At 41.6% G+C, this 25,484-nt stretch overlaps 1 protein-coding gene across 2 annotated transcripts in view; it reads left to right on the top strand.

Annotated features, from left to right (window-relative positions):
- Positions 1–10,420: 10,420 nt before the first annotated feature.
- Positions 10,421–25,484, top strand: part of ARHGAP20 (Rho GTPase activating protein 20) — a 133,240-nt gene continuing 118,176 nt past the window's right edge. The window contains exon 1 of one of the 2 annotated variants that reach the window (XM_046017503.1): positions 10,421–10,709. In XM_046017503.1, coding sequence (XP_045873459.1) covers positions 10,605–10,709 — 105 coding nt within the window. In that variant the 5' untranslated portion in view covers positions 10,421–10,604. Of the gene's footprint in view, positions 10,710–11,047; positions 11,188–25,484 lie in introns of those variants that run through there. The other variant, XM_046017504.1, reaches the window with a different exon arrangement.

Genomic DNA, 25,484 nt, shown 5'->3' on the forward strand with positions numbered 1-25,484 from the left:
GTAAGCTCTCTGTCTACTTCTTTTTTTTTTTTTGGTGGGGGCCGGTGGCAGGAGGGACTATACATGTTCAGTTTTTCCAACACCATTTGCTAAAGAAATGATCTTTGCTCCAGTATATTGCCTTTGCACTTTGATCGAAGATTAGTTGACTGTATTCACGACAATCTGCTTCTGGCATCTGTATTCTGTTCCATTAATCTATTTTTTTTTTTTTTTACCAATAATACCCTGTCTTGATTACTGAATCTTTACAGTAAGTCTTGAAATCAGGTAACATCAGTCCTCCAACTTTATTCTTCACCTTCAATATTGTGTTGGGTCTTCTGGCTCTTTTTCCTCTCTGTATAAACTTTAGAATAAGTTTATCAATATTCATAAAATAATGTGCTAGAATTTTGATTGGGATTGCATTGAATCCACAGATCAAGTTGGGGATAACTGACACCCTGACAATATTAAGTCTTCATATCAATTAATAAGGAATATCATTTCATTCAGTTAGTTCCCCTTTAATATCACTTATCAAAATTTTACAGTTTTCCTCATATGGATCTTATATTTATTTTGATATACCTATACCTAAGTATTTCATTTTCCTTTGGATGGTAATGGAAAAGTTACTGTGTTTCTGGTTTAAAATTCCACATGTTCATTGTTGGGACATAGGAAAGCAACTGACTTTTATATATTAACTGTATATTCTACATCCTTTCTATAATCACTTATTGGGTCCGGGAGTTAGCTGACATTTTTTTCTTCTCAGTGTTCTACATAGATGATTGTGCCACTTGAAAAGAAAGAAAGAAAGAAAGAGAGAGAGAAAGAGAGAGAGAGAAAGAAAGAGAAATTTTTATGTTTTCCTTCCAATTTGTATACATTTTTCCTTTTCCTGCCTTACTGCATTAGCAAAGACTTCCAGTATGATGTTGAAAGGTGTGGTGAGAGGGAACATCTTTGTCTTTTACCTGATCTTAGTGGGAGCTTTGAGTTTCTCACCATTAAGTATGATGTTAACTGTATATGTGTGTGGGTATGCACATATGTATATGCATATATGTATCTCACATATACATAAGCATACATAACTGAATACATCACTACTGTTATTTTTTAACAAACTATTATGTCAGATGAGTTAAAAATAAGAAAAAAGGTTTTATTTTATCTTCACTTGTTCTCTTTGATGTTTTTCCTTTTTTTATGTAGCTCTGAGTTTCTGATCTGTGTTATATTCCTTCTTTCTAAAGAATTTCCTTTAACATTTCTTGTAAGGCAGGTCTATTGGCAAGAAAGTCCCTTAATTTTTCTTTGTCTAAGTTTTTATTTCTCCTTCACTTTTTAATAAAAAAAATTGCAGGGTGCAGAATTTTAGGTTGACATTTTCTTTTCTCTCAATACTTTAAATACTTCACTCCGCTGTCTTCTTATTAGCATGGTTTCTGAGAAGTCACGTGTAATTATCTTTGCTTCTCTTTAGGTAAGGTGTCTTTTACCTCTGGCTTCGTTTACTATTTTTTTCTTCATCTTTTTTTTTTTTTAAGATTTTATTTATACATTTGACAGACAGAGATCACAAGTAGGCAGAGAGGCAGGCAGAGAGAGAGAGAGAGAGAGAGAGAGAGAGAGAGAGGAGGAGGAAGCAGGCTCCCTGCCAAGCAGAGAGCCCAATGCGGGGCTCAATCCCAGGACCCTGGGATCATGACCTGAGCGAAAGGCAGAGGCTTTAACCCACTGAGCCACCCAGGCGCCCCTTTCTTCATCTTTTATTTTCTGTAATTTGAGAAGGATACACTTAGGTGTAGTCTCTTGGAATTTCTCCTACTTGGTGTTGTTTAGCTTTCTGGATCTATGGTTTCATGTCTGACATTATTTGGGGGAAATTCTCAGTCACTATTATTTCAAACATTTCTTCTGTTCCTTTCTCTTTTTCTTCTTCTTCCCACTGGGTATTCCAATGGGTATCCTCATTATAAGTAGGTTACACTTTTATAGTTGCCCAATAGACCTTAGAGACTACATTCTGCTTCAGCCTCTATTCTCTTTCCTTTTTGGTTTTCAGGTATTCTGTGAATATATTCTTTAGCTTAGAGAGTCTTTCTTCAGCCATGTCTAATCTAATGAGCCCATCAAAGACATCCTTTCTGTTACTTTTTTTCCTCTCTCTCTCTCTCTTTTTTTTTTACCTCTAGCATTTCTTTTGGGTTCTTTCTTAGGATTTCCATCTTTCTGCTTACATTGCCCATCTATTCTTGCATTGTCTACTTTATCCAGTAGAGCCCTTCGTATATAACTCATAGCTGTTTTAAATTCCCAGTCTTAAAATTTCAATGTCCCTGCTATGTCTGGATGTGATACATACTCTGTCTCTTCAAATTGTGTGTGTGTGGGGGGGGGTGTTGTTTTGTTCCCTTTTTGTTATACCTTATAACTCTATCTTGATAGCTAGACAAGCTGTACTGGGTAAAAGGAACTGCAGTAAATAGGCCTTTAATAATGTGCTGGTGAGGTGTTAGAAAGGGAAAACATTCTATAGTCCTATTATTAGGTCTGTGTTTTAGTGAGTCTATGCTTCTGGACTGTGAACTTCACAAGTGTTTCTTGGGGGTTTTTTCCCTCCGCTCTTAGGTGGAACAGGATGGCTAAGGAGGGCTGGAATGGGGTATTTCATTTCCCCAGGTTACTTAAGTTCTAATATAAACCAGGTAAAGCTCTGGTTAACTAATTTTCCCTGAAAGGCAGGTGTTACTAAGAAAACAGAATGCTCTGGTGTATTTCAAAATGGTTCCTTTGGGGGACACCTGGGTGGCTCACTCAGTTAAGAGTTTGCCTTTGGCTCAGGTCATGACACCAGGGTCCTGAGATCGAGTCCCATATCAGGCTCCTTGCTCAGCAGGGACCCTGCTTCTACCTCTGCCTCCCACTCCCCCCGCCCTGAACTTGTACTGGGTCTCTCTCTGACAAATAAATAAATAAAATCTTTTTTAAAAATGGTTCTTTCTCCCCCTCTCTTGGTTGAAAGCCTTCAGGAATTTTTCTCTGATACTTAGTATCCTGAAAATCTTACAATGTTGTGGGACCCCCCACCCAAACCTACCAGGTCCCCCTGAAGACTTTAACTTTCTGAATTGTTCACACTGAACCTATAGCTATTCATCAATTATAGTCAGGTTTTCCTACGCTGGCACAGCAGCAGCTTCTGCTTGTGAGTGTCTGCATCAGGAATCCCTGGCTCCCTATATTTTCCTGTCTCTCCAGTGTTGTGTGCAGCACTTTGCCTTGTGTGTTCCCCACCTATAGATCCAAAAAAAGTGGTAAATTTTTCCGTCTGTTCAGCTTTTTTATGTGTTTTTAAGCTCTAGTAGGGACTTCCAACCTCCCTTTATAGGAGCCAGAAATTAGATAAGTTGGTTTTCATGTCTGAATAAGTGAAGAAATCTTTCTTCATCCTTTCAATCATTCAACAGATACTTACTGGGGACCTCTAACTTGCTCAACAGCATTCTAGGCACTAACAATATCACATTGATTTGGGTACTCATTTTAAGCTTGCAACCTGTTTTTTAATTTGTTATTTCATCTTTAAGCTCTTATCCATTGAATACTGGTTCTCATTAAGTTCCATAGAATGCAGCATTTATGAATTATTTTATGTTCCTTTAGTTTATATTTTCATTTGGTTGGACTCTATTTTTTGCATGCAGTGCACGATTTCATGTTGTGCTACAGTATTTCTGCATCATTGCCACATCACTTTGTTTTGTCTTACTCATTCTTTGCTCAAAGATGAAATAACAGATGAAAAGAGGGCTGCAAGTTTAAAATGAGAACCCAAATCAATGTCATTACAGAACAAATAAGTAAACTTATTTACTTAGATTACTTTAGATGCAAAACTTAACTTTAAGATCTAAAGAACATCCAGTGTTGTTGGTAAATTAAAAACACCCACCTCCCCTCTGGAAGCCACCAGTTTTTTCTCTACATTTGAGAGTCTAAGGGTTCTTGTCTTTTTTTCTTTGTTCATTTGTTTTGGTTCTTAAATTCCACATATGAGTGAACTCATATGGTATTTGTCCTTATCTGACTTATTTGCTTAACATTATACTCTCTAGATCTATCCATGTTGCTGCAAACGTCAAGACTTCACTCGTTATGAGTAATATTCCATTGCATATATATTCTACATTTTCTTTATGCATTCATCTATTGATGGACATTGAGTTCTTTCCACAATTTGGCTATTCTAAACAATGCTGCAGTAAACATATTTTTATTACCATACCATCTTCTGTTATTTTTCATTGCAAATATGCAACAATTGATTTTCATTTATAATTTAAATAGGATTTAAGGGAAAGGATTTAAGTTTCATACTTTTAGAAGAATCAGAACTGGGTGCACCTGGGTGGCTCAGTGGGTTAAGCCTCTGCCTTCAGCTCAGGTAATGATCTCAGGGTCCTGGGATGGAGCCCCACATCAGGCTCTCTGCTCAGCAGGGAGCCTGCTTCCCCTCCTTCTCTCTCTGCCTGACTCTCTGCCTACTTGTGATCTCTGTCTGTCACATAAATAAATAAAAATCTTAAAAAAAAAAGAATCAGAACTGGACTGGAATGCTGTTGCCCTACTTATTAGCTGAACAATTTTGCACAACTTACCGAACTTACTCATGCACTCTGCTCCCTTATCTCTACAATATCAGCACAGACAATAATCAACTGTGCTGCAGATATAGCCGTGAAACAGGAGCAAAGTTAAAAGGGCTAATTTCCACAAATGCTCAGGAAGGATTATAACACGAACATGTAGACAGAACTAACAACATGCAGTCAGTTGAAATGCCTGGGAAAAACAAAGAGAAAAAAGAAACCTGAAGCGCTTTGTGGGGAGAGGTGTCACAGGCTGTCCTTACCTTTGAAGAATGGGGAAGAAGATTAGGCATGTGATAGACAACAAATGATAATCAGTTAATTAATTTAATCTGCCTCACAGAACAACCTAAACTTTGATGAAAAATAGACATTTCTCCTTTTTGCTGGTTCTTATTAAAATATCAGGTTGCTTTGTAAAATATACTTTAAAAATAACTAACCTAAGCCTCTCACCAGCAAGCAAGCTTACCATGGACTGAATGGAAGGGTTTAGGGTCATATCTAGTTTTATCTCACATGAAATGAATGGAACATAATTGAGGATGTTCTTCAGCCACAGGAAACAAAAAGAAGACCATACCATCAGGTGTAATGGTTATGAGTATGGGTTTTGGGTGTCCTGGGTTTGCTTCTGGCTCTTCCACTCATAGCTGTACAATCTCTGATAAGTACTTTAATATCTCTGAGCTCTTCACTTATGCAGTGGACATAAAAATACAAAACATTAAGCTTGTCTCAAAGATTATGATAGTGTGTAAAGTGCTTAGCTTAGTGTTTTGACTACAAATCCTTTTCTCCATATCCTTCAAAGTTAACTCTCAATAAGTGATACCTATTATCAATATTATAATACTGTGACATCGTAAGCGTATGGCCTTTGGACTCAATCAGATCTGGGTTCAAATCCTGACTCCACCACCTTTTGATTAATGACCTCGGAAAGTTGTTTTTCTCTTTCATCTTTTTATTTATTTATTTATTTATTTTTTTTTTTTTAAGATTCATTTATTTGACAGATAGAGACCACAAGCAGGCAGAGAGGCAGGCAGAGAGAGAGAGAGAGAGAGAGAGGAGGAAGCAGGCTCCCCGCCAAGCAGAGAGCCCGATGCGGGGCTCGATCCCAGGACCCTGAGATCATGACCTGAGCTGAAGGCAGAGGCTTTAACCCGCTGAGCCACCCAGGCGCCCCTCATTTATTTATTTTTAAACTTGCTTTTTACTTATTTATTTTTGAGAGAGAAGATCTTAAGCAGGCTCCACATCCAGTGTAGAGTCTGATGCAGGGCTCAATCTCATGATCCTGAGATCAACACCTGAGTCAAAATCAAGAGTCAGATGCTCAACCAACGGAGCCACCTAGGCACCCCTCATATTCATATTTAAAATGAGTATAATAATACAAATGTCTTTGGTGATGGTGGAGGCTAAATGAGATAATACATGTAATGTATATCCAGTACATGAGAGGCATTCAACAGATGCCAGTCATTTTTACCACTTTCCCTAAAGAATAATGTCTAAATTTTTACAATAGGATCCAAGGTCCTTCTAGCCTGGCCAAGTTTTTTTTCCAACCTCAGCTCTTAACATTCTCCTTCTATACTCCACTTCTTCCTTTTTTCCTCCTCAGCTTTTCCTAACTCCTCTGTCTCCCACTTCATAACCTTCCACTCTTAGAACTGGGATTCTGTTAAGGAAATAGCCCCCTTGAGATTCTCACCAAAGGATAAGAAAGTCTCCATGTCTGATCTTGGTAAGTAGGTTAAAACCTCTCCTATATCAAGGCTCATAGTCATCTTGGGGAGGGCTTGATCTCTTACAACTGTGAGACACTGTCAACTTTTTCTCTTCCAGAAAAATTCTATTAATTTCACACACACACACACACACACACACACACGCGCGCGTGCGCGCGCGCGCTTGGTATTTGTCATTCTTCTCCAGCCTCATTATCTCTTTTGCCAGTATTTCATCTGCCACTACCTTAGCTGTTAGTAGTTCCCCAGCACTAGAGACGGGGGAGATTATGACAACCATGAGCATTAAATGTAGTAACAACAGCTATAACTCAGTTTTAGCTGTTGTCTCGGAGAAATTTAGCCCAGATTTCTAAGTGAAATATCTTGATTTTTAAGGTTGGTAACAAGTTTGAAAAAGAAAAAAGCACTATGCTGAAAAACATGCCTGAATTCACTGTGGTCCATCAGGTCACAATCTCTGCTCTAGGATATTCAGATAGCACTGCCAATGAATCTAATGTCCATTTTAGGGCTTACAAGGATGGCACCTGTGGACCTGACTATGTCCGAAGTGCCTGGCACAGTGTTTGGCACATGGCAGACACACAATAAATATATATTGGATAAATGAGTTGTGCAGACATCCCCTTTCACAGTTAAATTTATTCACTGTTACTCAATCTAATGGTTGGCCAAACGTTTTGGTTTCATTCTTAGACTAGTTCCTGTTAAAGGTCTGCTATTGGTGTTTCCCAGCTGTTAAACTATGCTATTCTTAGTACTTTGCTTTACAGTTTATTTCAAAATATTCTGGATGCATCCTGCTTGTGTCAGACGTGGTCATCACACTCCTTCAATTGCCTTGTCATCAGTATTGTTTTCTGGCTTCACACTTACTACAATGTAACAATCCCAGTGCAGGGAAAATGCTTTCACTGTCTAAGGAATGAGAGGACTAGTCTACCATTTATTTCTCCCACATCAGAGCATCTTCCTTAAAGTGTGTAGAGAATGAAAATGATTATTTTTACTATTTCATTCATTCATTCAAAGCTAAACCACTGGGGGAAAAATTATTGAGAGTGTAACTCTGTGCTTGGCACACAAAAAAAGAGAAAACAAAAAATGACCTTTAATTTCAAGAAGCTTACAGTCAAATAAAACAGATGGAAACAGCCTAGTATAACGTGTGCCGTAAGGAGAAGGAAGCACACAGGAGAGGCAGGATGGACAAGTGGTTAAGAGCAGTGATTCTTGAGCAGACTCCAAATCTGGCTTCTCTACTTACCAGCTGTTTGAAGAAGTTATCTAACATCATTGTGACTTGGGTTTTCCTGTGCATAAAATGGGTATAAAGGAATCTAGCTTGTAGTTAAGATTTAAATGAATTAAAAAGGGTAAAATTCTTAGACTAGTACCTGGTATAAAGTAACTCAATAAATGTTACGTTACTACTACAAAAGGTGCACTTAACCTTGTGTGTGTGGTTGGTGTGTGGCGGTAGCTGGATAAAAAGAAAGTCAGAAAGATTTTCTTGAGGTACTTACAGATATATAAGCCCTGAAGATTTCTTTCCTCAACAAATACTTACCAGGCATTTGCTATGCACCAGGCCCTAGAGGAATACATGTAAAACAGGGCTTGGAACATATAGAAGGAAAACTTCCTAGGCAACAAGAACAGCAAGTTCAAAGCCATGAAGATGTGAGAGGTCAAGGCGTTCCTGGAAGTGCACATAGTTCAGTGTGAGGGAGAACAGGGCTAGAGATGAAGTAGAGCAGAAGATAAGACAAAGAACTGGGAGTGAGGTGTCAGATTGTAGACAGCCTTGTATATCACACTGTAGCATTTGATATTTATTCCAAGGACATAGGAGCCAAGGAAGGTTTTAAGTTCGGAAGTGACTGTGATCTTATTTGTGTTCTTTACAACATTACTCTGGTGATAATATTAATCTGACCAAACACAATGTTCTTTAGGAAGTGAGATCTCCCTCAAAACTCCTTACAGGAGAGGATGGTTTTCTATGCAAATCAAAACTATGGAATTTGAAATAAAAGCACTTACAAATTCTAAAGTGAAAGTGAGTTTTTCATATGTGATTAGAGCATGAGGTATCATCTCAAAAAGAAACACCTGATAATCCACGAGGCTCTCAGCATAAAATAATAATCCAAGCCTGGCCCTTCTGGACTGATCTCATATCCTTTTTGTGCCTCATTCATTCATTTAATCAACAAACATTTATTGTGCCAGACACTGCTCTAGACACCTGAGATACAACAGTAAACAACAATAACAGAAAGATTTCTGACCGCTGGAAGACAGGCAGATAATAAACACTAAAGATAATAAATTAATTACATGAAATATTAAAAGGAGGTAAGTATTATTGAAATTTTAAAAATGAACCAATGTAAGGAAACTGGGATTGTCCATTCATGATAGGAAACATAATAATACCACGATCTCAGCACAGATGAAAGGAACTGCAAAGCTGTCTGCAGTACAAAATCCTTGGTAAACTCTATAGTGGGTACAAAGTCCTCTCATGACACAGGGGTCTAAGCTTCAGAAAGAGAGCTACCCCGGAAAAATTGCATCTGTGCACATATACATACATATATATTAGAACGATTTATAAATATGTGTGTATATATATTATATAAACCAAGATTTTTACAGTCTATGTAAGTTTGTTTTGAACAATGTGATATGGACAAGGCTTAAAATGGGCTGGAACATTTTCTCCGCATTACTTCCACAATAAACAATGCCAGTGTTTGGGGGTGGGGGTGTACGTAAATGTGTGTGTGTGTTTTGGATAGCATCTCCTGCTTGGAACAGAGCCGGCCAGAGCCCTATTATTCTACAACCTGTCTTGATAACAGCCCAACCCCACACGAACCTCAATTAAAAACAAAAAAAATCACAAAAACAAACAAGCCTCCTTCAACAACATAGTATCATAGAGTGGTATGTCCTTGGTCGCTAATCCACTCTTCATGTAGTCCTGACTCCAAGGGAAGAATGCCACCTACCGAATCATCCGCACCAGTCAGTCAGTCCTGCAAAGTGCAACCCTCACCTCGCCCGGGGTTGCCTCCAAATCCCCTCCCTCTGATTATTCTCTGGCCTTAAAAAAATTTGCCACTATTTGGGCTGTCAGGAAGTTATGCTCTCGGTGCAGATATCTGATAAACACTTCCACATATTGTAGCCTTCTCAATGGCAAAGCCAAATTTCAGAGTCCTCTCTCTTGCCTGCATTTTCCTTAATTGCGCTTTGACGTTTGGAATGCCCGTGTCTTTGCAGCCGCAGACAGCGGAAACCGCTGGTGCAAATTGTGCAGAGGCTGCTGACCTGCGGCTGCAGAAGCCAACGAGGGCTACCCCAACAAGCTAACGTTCGGGATTGCTCAAGAGGTCAGGCGATGCTGGGGGCTTCCCAATGTGCACAGCCGCGGCACCCTGCGATGTGCAGCTCCAACCCGAGACCTGAGGAGTGGGGGCTTAGAGGCCGGGGGTGGGTAGTGGGAGTGCGGTCTGGGGTCGGGGGGACCCCTCGGCAGTCCACTGAAAGCGAGGCAGGAATCACCGCAACTACCCGGTTCCGGCTGAGGTAGCCGCGACTGCGCCGCCGCACGCGCTGCCGCGTCGCCGTCGCCCCGCGGGCGCAGCGCGGGCAGGGATGGGGCCGGGTGCGCGTGGGCTGGGCGGCGGGAGAGGCGAGCGACCGTGCCCTAGAGGGCCCCGTTCGTGACACCGGCCGGTGAGCTCCCGCGGGCTGGGCCTGCCTGCCCGGAGTCGCAGGCTGGCAAGGTCAGTCGGTCGCCTGTTCCCTAGCAGATCTCTGCAAGCAGAGAAAGACCGCGAGCCCTGCGCGCCGCAGTCGGAGGAAACCGCTAGGAGCGCCCCGGCCCGAGGACGGCGGCGGGGGCGGGTCCCGGCGCGGGGCTCCCGGCGCGGAGGGGGCGGGCCCGCGGCGGGGCGGGCCAAGGCGCGGACGGGTAGTCGCCGCCGCAATCGCCTGCAGCCCGCCGTGCCGAGCACAGCTGCGGTGCATGGCCCCGACGGGAGGCGCGCCGGCAGCCCGGCTCCCTGCCTGAGCGCGACAGCCGCCTCGGGCCCACGCGTTCTCGCCCCACCGGCAGGCGTCCTGCGGACATGACCGCGTAGCCTCCTCCTGGGCTGGGATTTGAGGGAAAGTCTTCTTCATGGAAGCGATGTCCCCCCAGCAGGAGACTCTAGGGGGGCAGCCGGGGCGCTCCTCTTCTCTGACAGGCGTGTCTCGGATCGCGGGAGGCCCCGGCACCAAAAAGGTGAGGACGTTGAGCGGCGCCCTGCGCCCGCCGCTGCGCCCCACGCCCAGCGCGCGCCCTCCGCGCCGCCACCGCCGCGCACGAGCCGGCTGCCTCGGGGATTAACGCTCGAGGCTCGCGGCCCGCAGCGCGAGTTCTGGGACGTTCCCGCCTTCCCCGCCCTTACGGCGCCGCGGTCTCCCAAGTCACCCCGAGACCTCCGGGTTTCGCGTCTAGAGTCGTAAACGCTCTCGGAGCGGCCCCCACAGGCTCCCTCCCTGTCTCCATCCGCCGCGGGACCGGCGGCCGGGCTCCTCCTACAGTCGGGGCGCGCGGGCGGGCACTGGGGCCTCGCCTTTGCCCGGCACCCCCCTCCCCGAGGGCTTGGCCCCTGGGTGCCCCTGAGGACCCCCGGGCGCTCACCGTCTGCGGACAGGGTCACCTCCAAGTCGTCAGGGCCCGTGGCGTCGGCCGGGGCCGGCAACCCCCGCTGAGGAAGGTAGGCGAGAGGGCGGGCTGCGGCGCTCGGCCTCGCACCTGGACGCTGAGGCGCGGCCGCTCCGAGGTTTTTTCTGGTGGGGGGTGGGGGGAGGTTCCTGCGCAGACTGGGCGCTTCCGCCCCGACTCCGGAGGCTCGGAGGTGGTGGTCAGACTCGCAGGTGTGTTCGGGATGCTCACGGTCCATCCCGCAGGGGCACGGAGGTTTGGTTTAGCTGGAACCGGGCTGGGCCGGGCCCGTGGACTGCGGCGGAGGGTCGTGGGGGCCGGGCACAGGGGCCTTCGCCCTGTGGGGTCCCCTGGTCCCCTGGACCGCGGCGGGGTGGGAGAGGGGCTGGGGCGTGGGCGTGGGGCGGCGAGCGTGCCCTGTCAGAGCCGGGAGCGGGGACGCGGGCGACAACTTGTAGCGTTCCGTCCCGGTGCACACGGCCGCGGTGCGGCGTGCTGGTGTGGACAGGGCCGGGCGTCTTGGAAAAGGGTCCCCGGAGCAAGCGCACGTGGCCGAGAGCCCCCGGCCTCCGCAGCTCTGCTGTCTGCCGGCGACATTTGCGGCTTTCTGGCCGTGTTCACTCCTCCACCCACCCACCCCCCAACCCCGACCTTCTGCTATTTGGCCCCCCCCCCTTTTTTTTTTGCCCTGTGTCCTGGCGGTGCCCCTCCAGTTTCTCTGGAAACACACTGAGGTTAGAGGGATCACCGGACTTCCCTAAAAAATGTCTGGAGGCGCTGCGTTTATATCATGAGAACCTGATGATGGTCCAGACCTCACAGCCTTTCATGCTTCTGCGCACCAGGATCCCGGGTTGGCGAGAGGTCATTTGAGGAGAGGTGAGATGGTGCTCCAGTATAGAAGGGAATGGGCGCTCCCCGGGGTTCTTGACCCTGTCGCGGGGCCACCTAGGGGTGCCCGTGCACTTGGTGATATATGGGTTGAAGTGCTGGCCGGCCTTTGATGTGTTGAGGCTATGGTGTGTCCTTGTCGCTTTTTCCCTTCTGAGATGAGATGCAGGGATTCTGTGTGTGTGTGTGTGTGTGTGTGTAAGCGAGAGTGAGAGCGAGAGAGAGAATTCATCAAGCTAGCACCACATTCGGGAAAGTAAATGAATGTTCGGAGTAATTGACACAGACTTGAAAGCATTTATTTATTACTGTAAACTTAAGGAATTGGGAAAAATCAAAGATTGATACTCCTGAGCAGTTCTCTTCCTTTACTAAAGGAAATTAAGCATACTGGCAAAGGACATTTGAGTAGCTTGATCATTTATCAAGTAGTACTTGTCCAATAAATGAAAGATTGCCTCCCATCTTAAGCCATTGTCCTCAAGATGCTGTCCTTCATTTACATCTTCATGGGCTGTCACATTATCACATCTTTTCCTTCCTTCCTCCCTCCCTTCTTTCCTTCCTTCCTTCCTTTCTCTTTATCTCTTTCTTTCTTTCTTTTCAAAGGAAATAGATTTTGCTAATCTGGGCATTCAGGTTGAAAAACTTTTTTCTTTTAATATTTTTTTAGATAAAAGTGCACCTCTCTCATTTTAAATATTAGCAGGCATGCCTTGATTTCAGACCTCCGTATTAGGAATAGAAAGTAATTATAATAAAAAATATTTCCAAACTGTAGTTCATGGACTCATTGCCATTTCCACTTTTACGGACACTAGTCTTCAGGTAAGCCAAATACTCAAAAGACTCATCTTTATGTTCTGTCTTGCCCTTTTGGTGTTTGGTAGTTTTAGTGAGTCATGAGACTTATTTCTTAAAAAGTCTACTATGTGATTGTACTGTGTATTATAGTGTTAATTACCAAGGTGTAGATCAATATTATTTAAATTGCCAGTTACAATCAAAATTATAAAAAAATAAATAGAAAAAGAAATCCTAGCAAATTAGTAATACTGAGAACAGTTTTGTATTACTTCTTTTTCTTTGTTTCATATATGTATCTGTATTTTGGGTAGTGATATAAAACGTGTTTTTTTTCTGAACGATCTGAATTTTTAAAGACAAGTTTATTGGCCAGATCACTACATAGAGTCAGTTCATCTGGCTTTTAGTTCTAGTTCTATTACTATCTGGATGATCTTGAGGAAATCACTTGTTTCAGTTTCCTCATTTGTAAAATGGGAATCAGAGGGATAATGCTGCAGAAAGTGCTTTGAAAAGTATATAGATGACCATTACTTCTTTCACTCTATGAAAATAAGGTGATCTTTAATAGAAAAAGCAAAACAGTAGCATCTTTCAAGCTAGTCATCCTGAGAGACTGTTAATCCAGTGGTACTGCCATTGCCTCTAATGTAGTTCATATTCCCAGAAATTACTGTTAAAGAGGCAATTGCATACAACGTGGTGAAATTTGGAGTGCGATGACCCAGGTTCAAGTCTTCACTCTGTTGGTCCTATTTTTCTGACCGTAACTTTCAGTTTCCTATTTCTAAAATGAACGTAACAGTAGTACCTATCTATTCAAGATTGTTGGGAGCACTAAATGTGAAATTGAGTGAATACCGTCATATCATAAGCACTCAGTAAGTATTAGCTCTTACTGTTTATAGTTTCTCCCATATTTGTGGTTCATACGGTTGTCCCACTTGTTCAAGCTAAAATCTGGGATTCATTTTTGACTCCTTCATTTCCTTACTCTACCACAACCATCAGAAAGGCCACAACATAACTTTACTTTTTTTACTTTACAACATAACTTTAATTTCTTCACTTCCTCTCTACTGCTGCCACTGTAGCCCAAGCCAGTCCACCACCATCTCTCACTTGTACCTTTCCAGAAACTCCTTAACTTGTCTAACACCTTTCTTGCTCTTCCCTGGCCCAGTTTCCACTTAGCAGCGCCAGAGTGATCTGTAAAAATGTAAACTGATCACATTGCTGTCTTCCTTAAAATCCTATAGTGGCTTTCCATCATACTTGGATAAAATTCAAATGCCTTTTCTTAGCCTTCTCTATTTCTCCCATCTTATCTACCTTTTCCACCTTGTGTCTTCTCCAGCCACATGGGCCTTAGGTCTTCCAGTTCATTCCTAGTCTGAGGCCTCGGGGTTGCTCTTCCCTTGGCTTCTGCCACAGGTCTTTGCAGTGTTGTCTCACTCATGTTCAGATGTCTGGTCCTCTCAGAGGCCTGTCCTGACTACCTAGGTGGAAGTTGCTGCCCTCAGTCATGCTCCATACCTCCGTTTTATTTTCATCTTAGCATTCATCCTTGCCTCTTTTCTTATTTACTTCTTATGTGACCTGAACCCTTTGGCAGATTGTGAAAACCATGAGAATTGGGATCTTATCTTCTGTATTGTTGAAGGCTGCCTCTCTGGTGCTTAAGACAGTGCACCTGTGAGGTACTCCATAAACACCGGTTGGGTTATCCAGCAGTGAACAGGACAGATGTAGCCCGTGTTCAGAGTGTTTGATTTAGACCAGAATCAGCAAATCTTTCCTTAAAGGGCCAGATAGTAAATAATCTAGGTTTGTAGACCATAAGGTTTCTATTGCAACTACCCACTTTGCCCTGGTAGTGCTGTAGCAGCCACTGACAGTATGTAAATGACGGGCCTAACTGTGTTCCACTAAAACTGGGTTTAGAAAAATAGGCAGTGTGGTCCCTGGCATATAGTTTGCCCACCCCCTGATTTAGAGCATTGCTGCCTACTAGAACTTTCTGTGCTGATGGTACTGCTGTTTATCTACAATGTCCAGTCTGATAGCCACTAGCTACATGTGGCTGTTGAGCACTTGACATGTGGCTGGTACAACTGAGGAACAAAAACATTTTGAACAGCTCCATTGAGGTATAATTGACATACAGGAAACTGTACATATTTGAGATCTATAAATCTGTAATCTTTGGCACATGTATACACTTACGAAACCGTTACAGTCAAGAGAATGAACATACTTATAATCTCCCAAAGTTTATGATCCTTGCAAATCGCTTGGTTTGCTCCCCATTCCTAGGCAACCACTCGTCTGTTTTCTGTCACTGTAGATTATTTTGCATTTTCAAGAATTATATATAAATAGAATCATACTATGTGTTTTTTCTAACATCTTTAATTCAGTATAATTATTTTAAGATTCATTCATGTTTTTGCATCTATCAGTGGTTCCTTTCATTGCTGAGTAGTATTCCATCATGCAGAGAAGCCGCAGTTTGTTTATCCATTCACCTGTTAGCAGATATTCAGGTTGTTTCCAGGTTTTGGCTACTACACATAAACTTACTGTGAACATTCGTGTATAAGTCTTTGTATGGACCTATGCTTTCATTTCTTTTGGGCAAACACTTAGGGATTGAATGGCTGGGTCCTATTTTAGACGTAAATTTAACTTTTTAAGAAACTATCCAGTTGTTTTCCAAAGTGGTTTTACATTCTTACCAACGGTATATGAGTCCAGTTTCTCCACATCTTCACCCTCACTTACTATCTTTTTGATTCTAGCTATCTTAGAGGGAATAATATGGTATTTCACTGTGGCTTTGATTTGCATTTTCCTAATGACTCGTGATGTTAAGCATCTTTTTATGTGCTTATCATCCATGTGTTATGATTAGTGAAGTTCCTATTCAAATATTTTGCCTAAATTTAGTTGGGTTTTTAGTTTTTATATTATTGAGTTTTGAGAGTTATTTATGTATTCTGATTCAAGTTCTTTATCATATCTGTGATTTACAAATATTTTCTCCCATTATGTGGCTGCTCATTTTATTCTTTTAACAGTGTTTTTCAAGGAACAGTGTTCTCAATTTTGATGAAATCCAATTCATCATTTTTTTCTGTAATTTTACTTCATTATAATTTATTTGAATATAAACTTAAGTTGCCACAGGTGTCTGTTGGATACTATACTGGACAGTACATGTTGAGAGAAAGAGACAAAAGCAATAATAACAAGAATTACAAGAATAGTTATGGTGATAACTATTATTAAAAAAACAAACATGGATATGGACCTAGGCCACTCTGGCATTAAGGTTTCAGGGAAGGCCTCTTTTAAATGAGGCTTTACTCTTTTATGAGTGAAAACAAGATGCTGTAAAAAGATTTCAAGAAGTAGGAACAATTATTCAAAGAGCCTGTGGTAGGAAAGAACATGATGTGTTGGAGGAGCCAGTGTGTAGAGGCTATATAAGAAGCTGTTCTCTTTATTTTATAGCCACATTTAGTATTTTAACCTGAAGCAGAATCACCTACCTGGTTCATCCACATTTATTCACTAGTCAGGCATTTTGATTATTTCTAGAAATCAAGGATTTTCTGTCACTTAGACTCTTCAGAATAATATACAATAGGTTTGTATAGTAATTTCTAAGAATGTGGTTCTAAAAGATAATAGCTTTATAGATAATGCTTCTGGATAATGCATTCTGGAGAGAATTCTGGATTAATCCTTTTGGTTAATGTATCCTTGAGGATATCCACATTTGGATAGAACAATTTTTATAAAATGAAATGGAAGTACGTATTAGAGTAATTTCGGTTAGGGATCATTTGTGTCATACTCAAGCACTCTGACCATTTGGTTTCCATACTAATTGAAAACTTCTTGAATAAGATGGTTGTTGGGATAGGGAAGAAAGACTTATAGGCACAGAAAGTCAGTTGGAGCAATGGGATTTTAAAATAGCTCCCAACATATTAAAATGTAGCAGCTGTTGTTGAACACTTCATTCTGTCTTGTCTTTCTGCATTCTCTGGGTCCAAATCTGTTTATAGCAGCTCATGGTAGAACACCCCCAAGAGCCAACTTTGGCCACGTGTTGTGTGTCTTATGCTGGGGTTTGAATGAAACATCTTGGTGAGTAAGCTTCAGTTTTACTCTGTAATACTGAGAAAATATTATGCCTGTGGATAAACCAGTATTTTCCAGAATTCTTTTCTTGTGTTATTCACAAAATGAATTGATAAAATCAGGTACATTATTTGTTTTGTCTCAGAGGAGTCTGAAATTACCAAAATCTGAATTAGATTAATCAGAAATGGCCTCTGTTATCACTGGTGTGATCCCCGTACTTGTGAGTGTACTTTGTTTCTTTGTCTGTAATATGGTGGTAATAATCCATATCTTGTATAGTTCACAAGTTGTTTCTTATGGGTCAGAAGAAGAAAGTATATTCTGCACTCATAAGAAAAGAAGCCAATTAGTTATCTTTTACCAGGTGAAAGGAGGTGTAAAGCAATAAAAAGAGTTTTGTTTCTTTGAATTTGATAAGAGAACATTTACATGCAAATGAATGGATGCTATCTGTCTCATTCAGCTCAGGCTGCCATAGCAAAATGCCCTAAATTGGGTGGTTTAAACATCAGACATTGATTTCTTACAGTTTTGGAGGCTGTGGATTTCTATGATCTGAGGGTTCACTTGGCTTATGGTTGGTGGTCTTCTTTCTGTGTCTCCATGGGAGTGGGAGGAGAAGCAGGAAAAGGAGAGGAAAGGGAAAGAGGTAGAGATGGAACTAGATACTTCTGTTCTCTTATAACGGCACTAATCTCATCACAGGGGCCTCACTTTCATGACCTCATGCAAACCTAAATCACCTCCCAAAGACCTCCGCCTCCTAATACCATGCATCGGAAATTAGACCTTCAGCATATGAATTTGGGGGGACATAGGCATCAGTCCATAACACTATGCTTCAAAGTAGTCATCCTTGAAGGTAATAAATATCAAATAAGATAGAAACTTGAAGAGAAAGATAAGAATTTAATGTTTATCATTTACAGGATAATAAAAGGAAATTTTAAAACCTCTTTAAGTGAATACCTAACTATATATAATACACATCAATTATATGAGGTAAGTATTATGAAGTTATTTCTACAGAAGAAGGGACTGAGCCCTGCCAAGGCCACATGTAGTAAGCAGTAAAGCTAGAATTTTGACCAGATCTTCCAACTCTATTTCTTTTTCTAACTGATTTAGATGCTTTCTTACTATTTATAACATAAGGTATAATAGTTTGAATTCCATATAACCTGCTGAGAAAAGCACATTTGAGAGGTCTTTCTCCTGAGAGGTAATTTTCCTCTTTGGGGAGCAGAATCTCTACTTTCTCCATCTGCCATTGAATGATAGGTTCACAGCTGCCATTAGGTAAATTTTAGGTAACTGCTTTAGTCAGGGTTCTCCAGAGAACAGACCAATGACAGTCCTGTGATCTGCCATCTGAAAGTTGAAGACCCAGGAAAGCTGGTCATTCAGTTCAACCCCATCTTTTCCTGAAAAAAGATGAGATGAGATGTCCCAGCTCAACAGTGAGGCAGGAAAAAAGGGGCAAATTTCTCCTTCCTCCACTCTGTTCTGTGAAGGCCCTCAAGAGATCGACTGATGCCTACCCGCTCTGGGGAGGACCATCTGCCTTATTAAATCCAGTGATATAAATGGTAATCTCATCCAGAAATACCTCACAGACACACCTAGAAATGTTTAATCTGGGCACCTTGTGGACAGCCATGTTGATCTATAAAATTAATCATCACAATAAATATTAACTAATAGTGACAATAAATGACACAATCATTGGTCTGATTACCTTGGAAATGTGTGACTTTTATGCCTTGGTATCTGTCATTTTCAGAAGTTTTATATAAGGCACTCGTCATACTTCTGGAGTTCCTTAGCCAGGTCTGCTTTCCAGGCTGATATCTCAGTCTTACTTGCTGTCAGAAAGCTCAGCATCTTCCACAAACTTACAGAATTGTATTTCAAAGTTACATATGGGTGCATTGAATTCTGTGCCTCTCTGGACAGTCACATGTTTGGCACACCCAGTTGAAACTCTCTGAATTCAGAAAACATTTTATGTCATGAATCCTGAGTGTAGGGAAAAACTCGTTTCCATAGTTATTTTTACTTACAATGTGAACGCAACAATGCGTCTTAACATGGGAAAAGAAAAATTAATTTATGACTGTAACATTCATGTGTTAGAATAAAATTTTTTTTTTAATTTTATTTATTTGACAGACACACCAAGAGAGGGAACACAAGCAAGGGGAGTGGGAGAAGGAGAAGCAGGCCTCCCGGTGAGCAGGGAGCCCAATGTGGGGCTCCATCCTAGGACCCTGGGATCATGACCAGAGCTGAAGGCAGATGCTTAACAACTGAGCCACCCAGGAACCCCTAGATTGTATTTTTTATAAAACAAAACTTAAGGACAACCTTATTTTTACACATTTGTATAAAAAGTAATTATCAATTTAAAGTAAAATAGTTAAAATAGAGAATTGCAACTTAGAGACTGAAAATTCACAAGTCACAGATACTAAATAGTGCACTTGTTGCTCTCGTTTCCAAGTGAAGATGGCTGTGAAACAATCTGTCACTCTCTGTGATCTCGCCATTGTCCCAGGTTATGACTTGGGGAAAGGTCTGCAGGACAAAAGGTGGACCATTTCAGAAGACCATTCCTGCTCCCCTCCCCCACAGTGTTCTGTAGACTGGGAGAGGTGACACAGCTTGATGGCACCTACAGTAAAGGAGACTTCAGTAATTGAGGTGTCTGAATCCTTTCAAAGTTCTTATCTTGCCATCCAGGACTTGTGGCTGTTCTTTTCAAAGTAAAGACATCCTTAGAACAACTCAACAAAAATATGTGATTATAAAGCTTGCCTTTCTAGAAGTTATTAGTAGCTGAAAATACACTAGATTTCAATTTAAATGACCACTAATACAGGTTTGTAAACTAAAATATCACAGAAATAAATGGATCTATAACTAACACGAAGTTTATGTGTGCATATGTAACGCACTTACACGTACATACACTTGTATACACAGTGCTTGAAGAAATGTATGTGTATTTTGTTACTGTGATTCATTGGCGTTTCATGACTAGTACCTCTCTCATCCCCAGAGCATTTGGCAAAAACCTCTGTTACGGACTGAATGTGCCCTCTCTGCAAACTCACGCTGAAGTCCTGATCCCCTGGGTTAGATGAGGTCATGAGGCAGAATCCCCATGATGAGATTAGTGCCCTTAAAAGAGACCAGAGCGCTTCCTTGCTCTTCTGTCTCTGTCCTCCATGTGAGGAGGGTACAGCTGGCAGGTAGCTGGCTACAGATGCGAAAGGAGGTCTCACCAAGAACTGAATCTGCTGGCACCTTAACGTTGGACTTGCCAGCCTCCGAAACTATGAATACCAGGTGTCTAGATGTCTGTGGTTTAGTTTGCATAGTCTGTTTGTTATGGTAGCCGGGGCGCACTACCTCTGAAAGACAGTTTCATCGAGGGGAAAGCTTGCTCTCCCACTTGGTATCCTAAGTATTGGAGATCTCAGGACTGTGGTGTTCCTGGTGTGTGCACAGAGCCCGCAGGCTGGATGCTCAGTTTGGTATTGGCAACTGCAGCCGTTTCTGAAGCAGCTTTGGATGGGTGTGAGGGTTAGCCTTTGTTTACTTACAGAGGACTTAGCTACAGTGTGGGAGGCTGGAAAGGGAGCAGAGGAAACTGCCTTCTGTCAGCCACCAATAACAGGGCTTGCAGGCAATACAGCCCAGTTTATTTTATAATATTGTTTCAGTCTGAATTTCTTTATCTAGGACAAGTTTAGATTAGGAACATCCGACCAACAGCAGAAACAGTCCTGTCAGCACTGTGTGTTGGTGCTGTGCTGAGCAGCCTTGACCTCGTTTTGACAGACAGCTGTCACATGGCACAACTGAAAGGTAAAACCTATTTCTGGATGTTTGGTCACTTGTGTGCAGACTCTGAAAATGGAATGTGTGTGTGCCCACATCAGCTCACATTTCAAAGATGTGGAAAACCCAGCTGCTCTGTGGCCTTTTGCTTTTCTTGTTTACCTGGATCCTAATTTACACCTAGGAGAGAATCTGTATTTCCTCTTCTACCCCTGCATTGACCCCCTGGAACCTCAGCTTTGGCAGTAGTCTTTGCTAGGTTAGACTACATCTGAATCTGGATAGACGTGGGCCTGTTTTCCATTCTCATTTTATACATTGTTTTTTTTTATCATTATGGCTTCTGAGTTTGATGACCATACCCTTCCCCTCTGCATGAGGAAGGTGAGAGGGTGCTGCAAGGCAGAGCTTCCCAACCATGAGAGATGTCTCTGCTACAGTCACCCCCTCGGCTGCTAGGCAGGTAGGCAGCTACCAGGGCAGCCAGAGAGCCTCTGTTTAGCAGAGTGTGCCGTGGATGTGTAAATCCTATCCCCTTGTCTGGGCCATGATGAGGGTAGTGTTGTGAAGCCCTGCCTCGTAAGGGATTATTAGGGACAGGGCGTTGGTGATTGACCCTGTCTACTCCAGGATGCTGCTGAAAAGGAATCGTGACCAGAGGTTGAAACTGGGCGCTTTGCCAAAGAAGGAAGTCCAGCCAACTTCAAGGCCCACAGTGATACTCCAGAAGCCTGCACAGGTCAGGTGGAGGCAGGGGAACAAAGCATAACGTATAAGGGCAAGTCTGCTCTCCTCGTGTTTATTTATGTACCGTACTTATGCGCTCCAGAGCCTCACTCCATATGTCACACTACCGCGGTGTTTTCCATATAATCGTACTCTGTTCTTTGAGCTCGGTCAGATGGCTCTGTCATCTCACAGAGAGGGCTCAGAAGTGAAGTGCTAGAAGCAGGATGCAGAATTGCGGTCCAGTGCCTCCGAGCCCAGTGCCCGTTCTCCTATGTTACATAGATTCTCGTGTTTATTGTTTTCTTTCACGACGGTTATCTCATAGAAAGAAGAAAGACAGCCAAAAGTAAAAATATTTCTTTCTTAATCGCAGAAAAGAATTTATACCCTTCTACTACGGTCTGCTGTGATGACATTTGTCTTTGAAATGCTCACATTGATTCTGGATGGGATGATTGTGAGTAAATAAAGGATCACACACATCCCAGACCAAAGTGACAGTAGTGAAAAGCTTCAGCTCACCCAGTGGCCAAAACCTGGTTGTGATAATAGGACGTAGAAGCAAGGTGCAGGTTAAAACTAATTTTCTTGTTTCCTTGCAGAGCCAGCATCCCTGAAATATGTCTCCACAAATTAAATACTGCAGATGTTTCGGGAAGACAAGAAAGGAACAGCTTATTGCTTACGAAATTGTATAGACTAGCCACAAAAGGATTAATGGTTAAATTTGAATAGGCTAATTTGTACATTTGATTAATTTTTTTTTCTAGCCTTGAAACTTGAATTCTATAAAAGTTTTTCTCAAAGCCCTCATTTTAACGTTCTGCTCATTTTAAATGTTTGGAAGTGACTGCAGCCCAGTTGACTTAAATTCAGCTGAAATGCTTAGATGTTTTTCTTCATGAAGTGACTGTCACAGAAGAAAGGATGAAAAATTGCAGTGCATCTGACTTAAATCTTTTATCCTTTTCCTTTCATTTGATAGGCATTCTTTTTCTATAATCTCTGAAAATGAAGAGTGACCAGATACAGAATGATTTAGAGGTTCCAAAAATAGTACTGTATCTCTTGGTTAATATGAAGCTAACTTCTAATGAGAGACTACCTACAGGTTTTTATGTAAACAGTGTTTTCTGAGTTGTTGAAAATAAAAGACAAAAAATATTTTTCTTCAGTTACCTGTCTACAGTTTCATTTTCCTATGTAGGCACAACTCGTATCACCACCTTAAACTCTCAGATATGAGCAGTGTTAATTCACTGACTTAATCCACTGCTACTGAAAAGTTACTGTGTGAAAATGGTGAAGCTAAGCCACAGGCGACGATTGATGGGCCTATTCCTCAGACCTCTGAGGAATTCGAATGGGGAGCCATGCACACATTTCATACAAAAATATCGTGGACAAAAAGCAAATAATTTTCATTTACTTGTATTGTACCACGATGATTATTATACACATAAAGAAAATTATGACTCTTGGCTATGAGCCAGTTTGTTGGGATGGAACCCAGTGGCTTTGCAGTTTGGTATTTAGCTCTTTATTTTTCTTTTTCACAGCTTTACTGAGATATAATTCACATGGCATAGTATATTCAGAGACTTGTGCATCTGTTGTCACAGTCAATTTCAGAATATTTTCATTACCCAAGAAGAAACACCACACCCCTTCATCATCATGTCCCAGTCACCTTATCACCCCTGGGCAAACACTAATCTGCTTTAAGTTTCTGTAGACTTGTTCACTCTGGATGTTTCATGTAAATGGGACCATAATAGCATGCGGTCCTTTTGGACTGACTGACTTCTAGTAAGAACAATGTTTTCAAGATTTATCAGTGTTGTTACACATGTCAGTATGTCTTTTATGGCCAAGTAATTCTCCATTGTGTGGGTATACCACAATGTGTTTATTCATTCATCAGTTGATGGACATTGGGCTTGTTTTCCACTTTTTAACTCTTATAAAGAATGCTGCTGTGAACATTCACGTGCATATTTTTCTCTGGACATGTGTTCATTTTTCTTGTTTATGTACCTGGGAGGGAATGTAGGATCCTGTGTAACTCTGTGTTTAGCCATTTGCAGAACTTCTGAACTAGGTCCCAAAGTGAAAGCACCATTTGACATTTCCACTAGCAGTTTATGAGAGTTGAGTCTATCCGCCTCTTTGCTGGCACTTCCTATGTCTTTTGTATTATCGTCATCCTGATGAGTATACAGTCGCATTTCGTGGTTTTGATTTGCATTTCCCTGAGGGCTAATGACCTTGAGCATCTTCTCTTATGCTTATTGGCCACCTGTATATCTTCTTTAGAGAACTGTCCATTCAGAGCCTTTGCCCATTTAAAATCTGGCTTATTTATCTTTATTTAATTGTGACGATTCAATAACAATTCTTTCTATACAAATCTTTTATCAAATAGACGATTTACAGAAATTTTCTTCTATCCTGTGGGTTTTCTTTTTACTTTTCTAATAGCACCCTTTGAAGTGTAGAAGTTTTTACTCTTGACGGAGTCCAATTTTATGTTCTTTTTCTTCTGTTTCTTGTGCTTTTGGTGTCATATCTAAGAAACCATTGCCTACTCCAAGGTCACAAATGGTCTGCCTATTCTTTTTCTAATTTTTTTTTAAATTTCAGATCTTGCTTTTAGATCTTTGATTCATGTTTAGTTAATTTTTATATATGGTATGAGATAGGAGTACAACTTAACTCTTTTGCATGTTGATATCCAGGTGTCCCTGCACCATTTGTTGGCAGGTAATTAACTTTAATCGTCAAATGTTTACCTGTAGTTCAAAGTGGTAAATGAGCACTATGTTAGAAGATGTAGTCTGCAGTATACAAGAATGACTCTTCCCCATCCAGTTCCATAGCAATGCTTACATTTCCTTATTAACAGCATTCCAGTGGAGCCCTGAAAGATTTGTATGGGGACAGTGATACAGATATGGAGGATAGTGGGTTTTAAATTCACATACACCTTCACTTACTGAGTATATATTTTGTACCAGGCATCATACTAGGCTTTGGGAATACAAAGAGACGTTTTCTATAGAGCAGAATTCCAGTAAATAACTGTTAAAGGACTGGAGAAAGTTGGAAAGAAGTTACAGTCCCTGCTCTCTAGAAATGGGCCGAAAGATAAATAATATGAAATGCTATAACTGAGCCATAATATGCGAAGCAAGTTTGGAACACAGGGAATTGAACATATAATGAATATAACTGATTAAAGAAGAGTCAAATTGGAAAGCAACTTGCAGATGAGCTGGTAATATTCCAGAAATTTTGCCATTATTGAAATATTTTTTTAAAATTAATTACAGGGGCGCCTGGGTGGCTCAGTGGGTTAAAGGCTCTGCCTTCAGCTCAGGGCTGAAGATCTCAGGGTCCTGGGATCGAGTCCCACATTGGGCTCTCTGCTCAGCAGGGAGCCTGCTTCCCCCTCTCTCTGCCTGCCTCTCTTCCTGCTTGTGATCTCTCTCTCTCTGTCAAATAAATAAATAAAATCTTTAAAAAAAATTAATTACAGGCATTCGGTTCTCACTTTCAATTATGACCTCTATTTTACTTTTTGGCAGAATAGGACTTTGCCTTTATTACTGAATGTAACTGCAGAAGAGACAGCTTGGAAAATCTAATGACTTTCTTTTGTTCATCTTATACTTACCTAATAAATTGCTGATGGTAAAAACACAGCCATTTTTAAAATGTAATCACATTTATTCCCTTTTACAACTTCTTCCAAGGTCCTCTTTATCTTTCCCAATTGGAAATGGAAGGGTAAATAAATGCTACTTAATGTTTGGTTTTAGCTCATATAAAATTCTTGTTTAGTTTTTTGGGCCCTTGAAGACTAGGCAAGTGGTACAATATCAAGAAAATCAGTACCGGGGCGCCTGGGTGGCTCAGTGG

Source organism: Meles meles, chromosome 8 (assembly GCF_922984935.1).
Source record: "Meles meles chromosome 8, mMelMel3.1 paternal haplotype, whole genome shotgun sequence".
Classification (NCBI taxonomy): Eukaryota; Metazoa; Chordata; class Mammalia; order Carnivora; family Mustelidae; genus Meles; species Meles meles.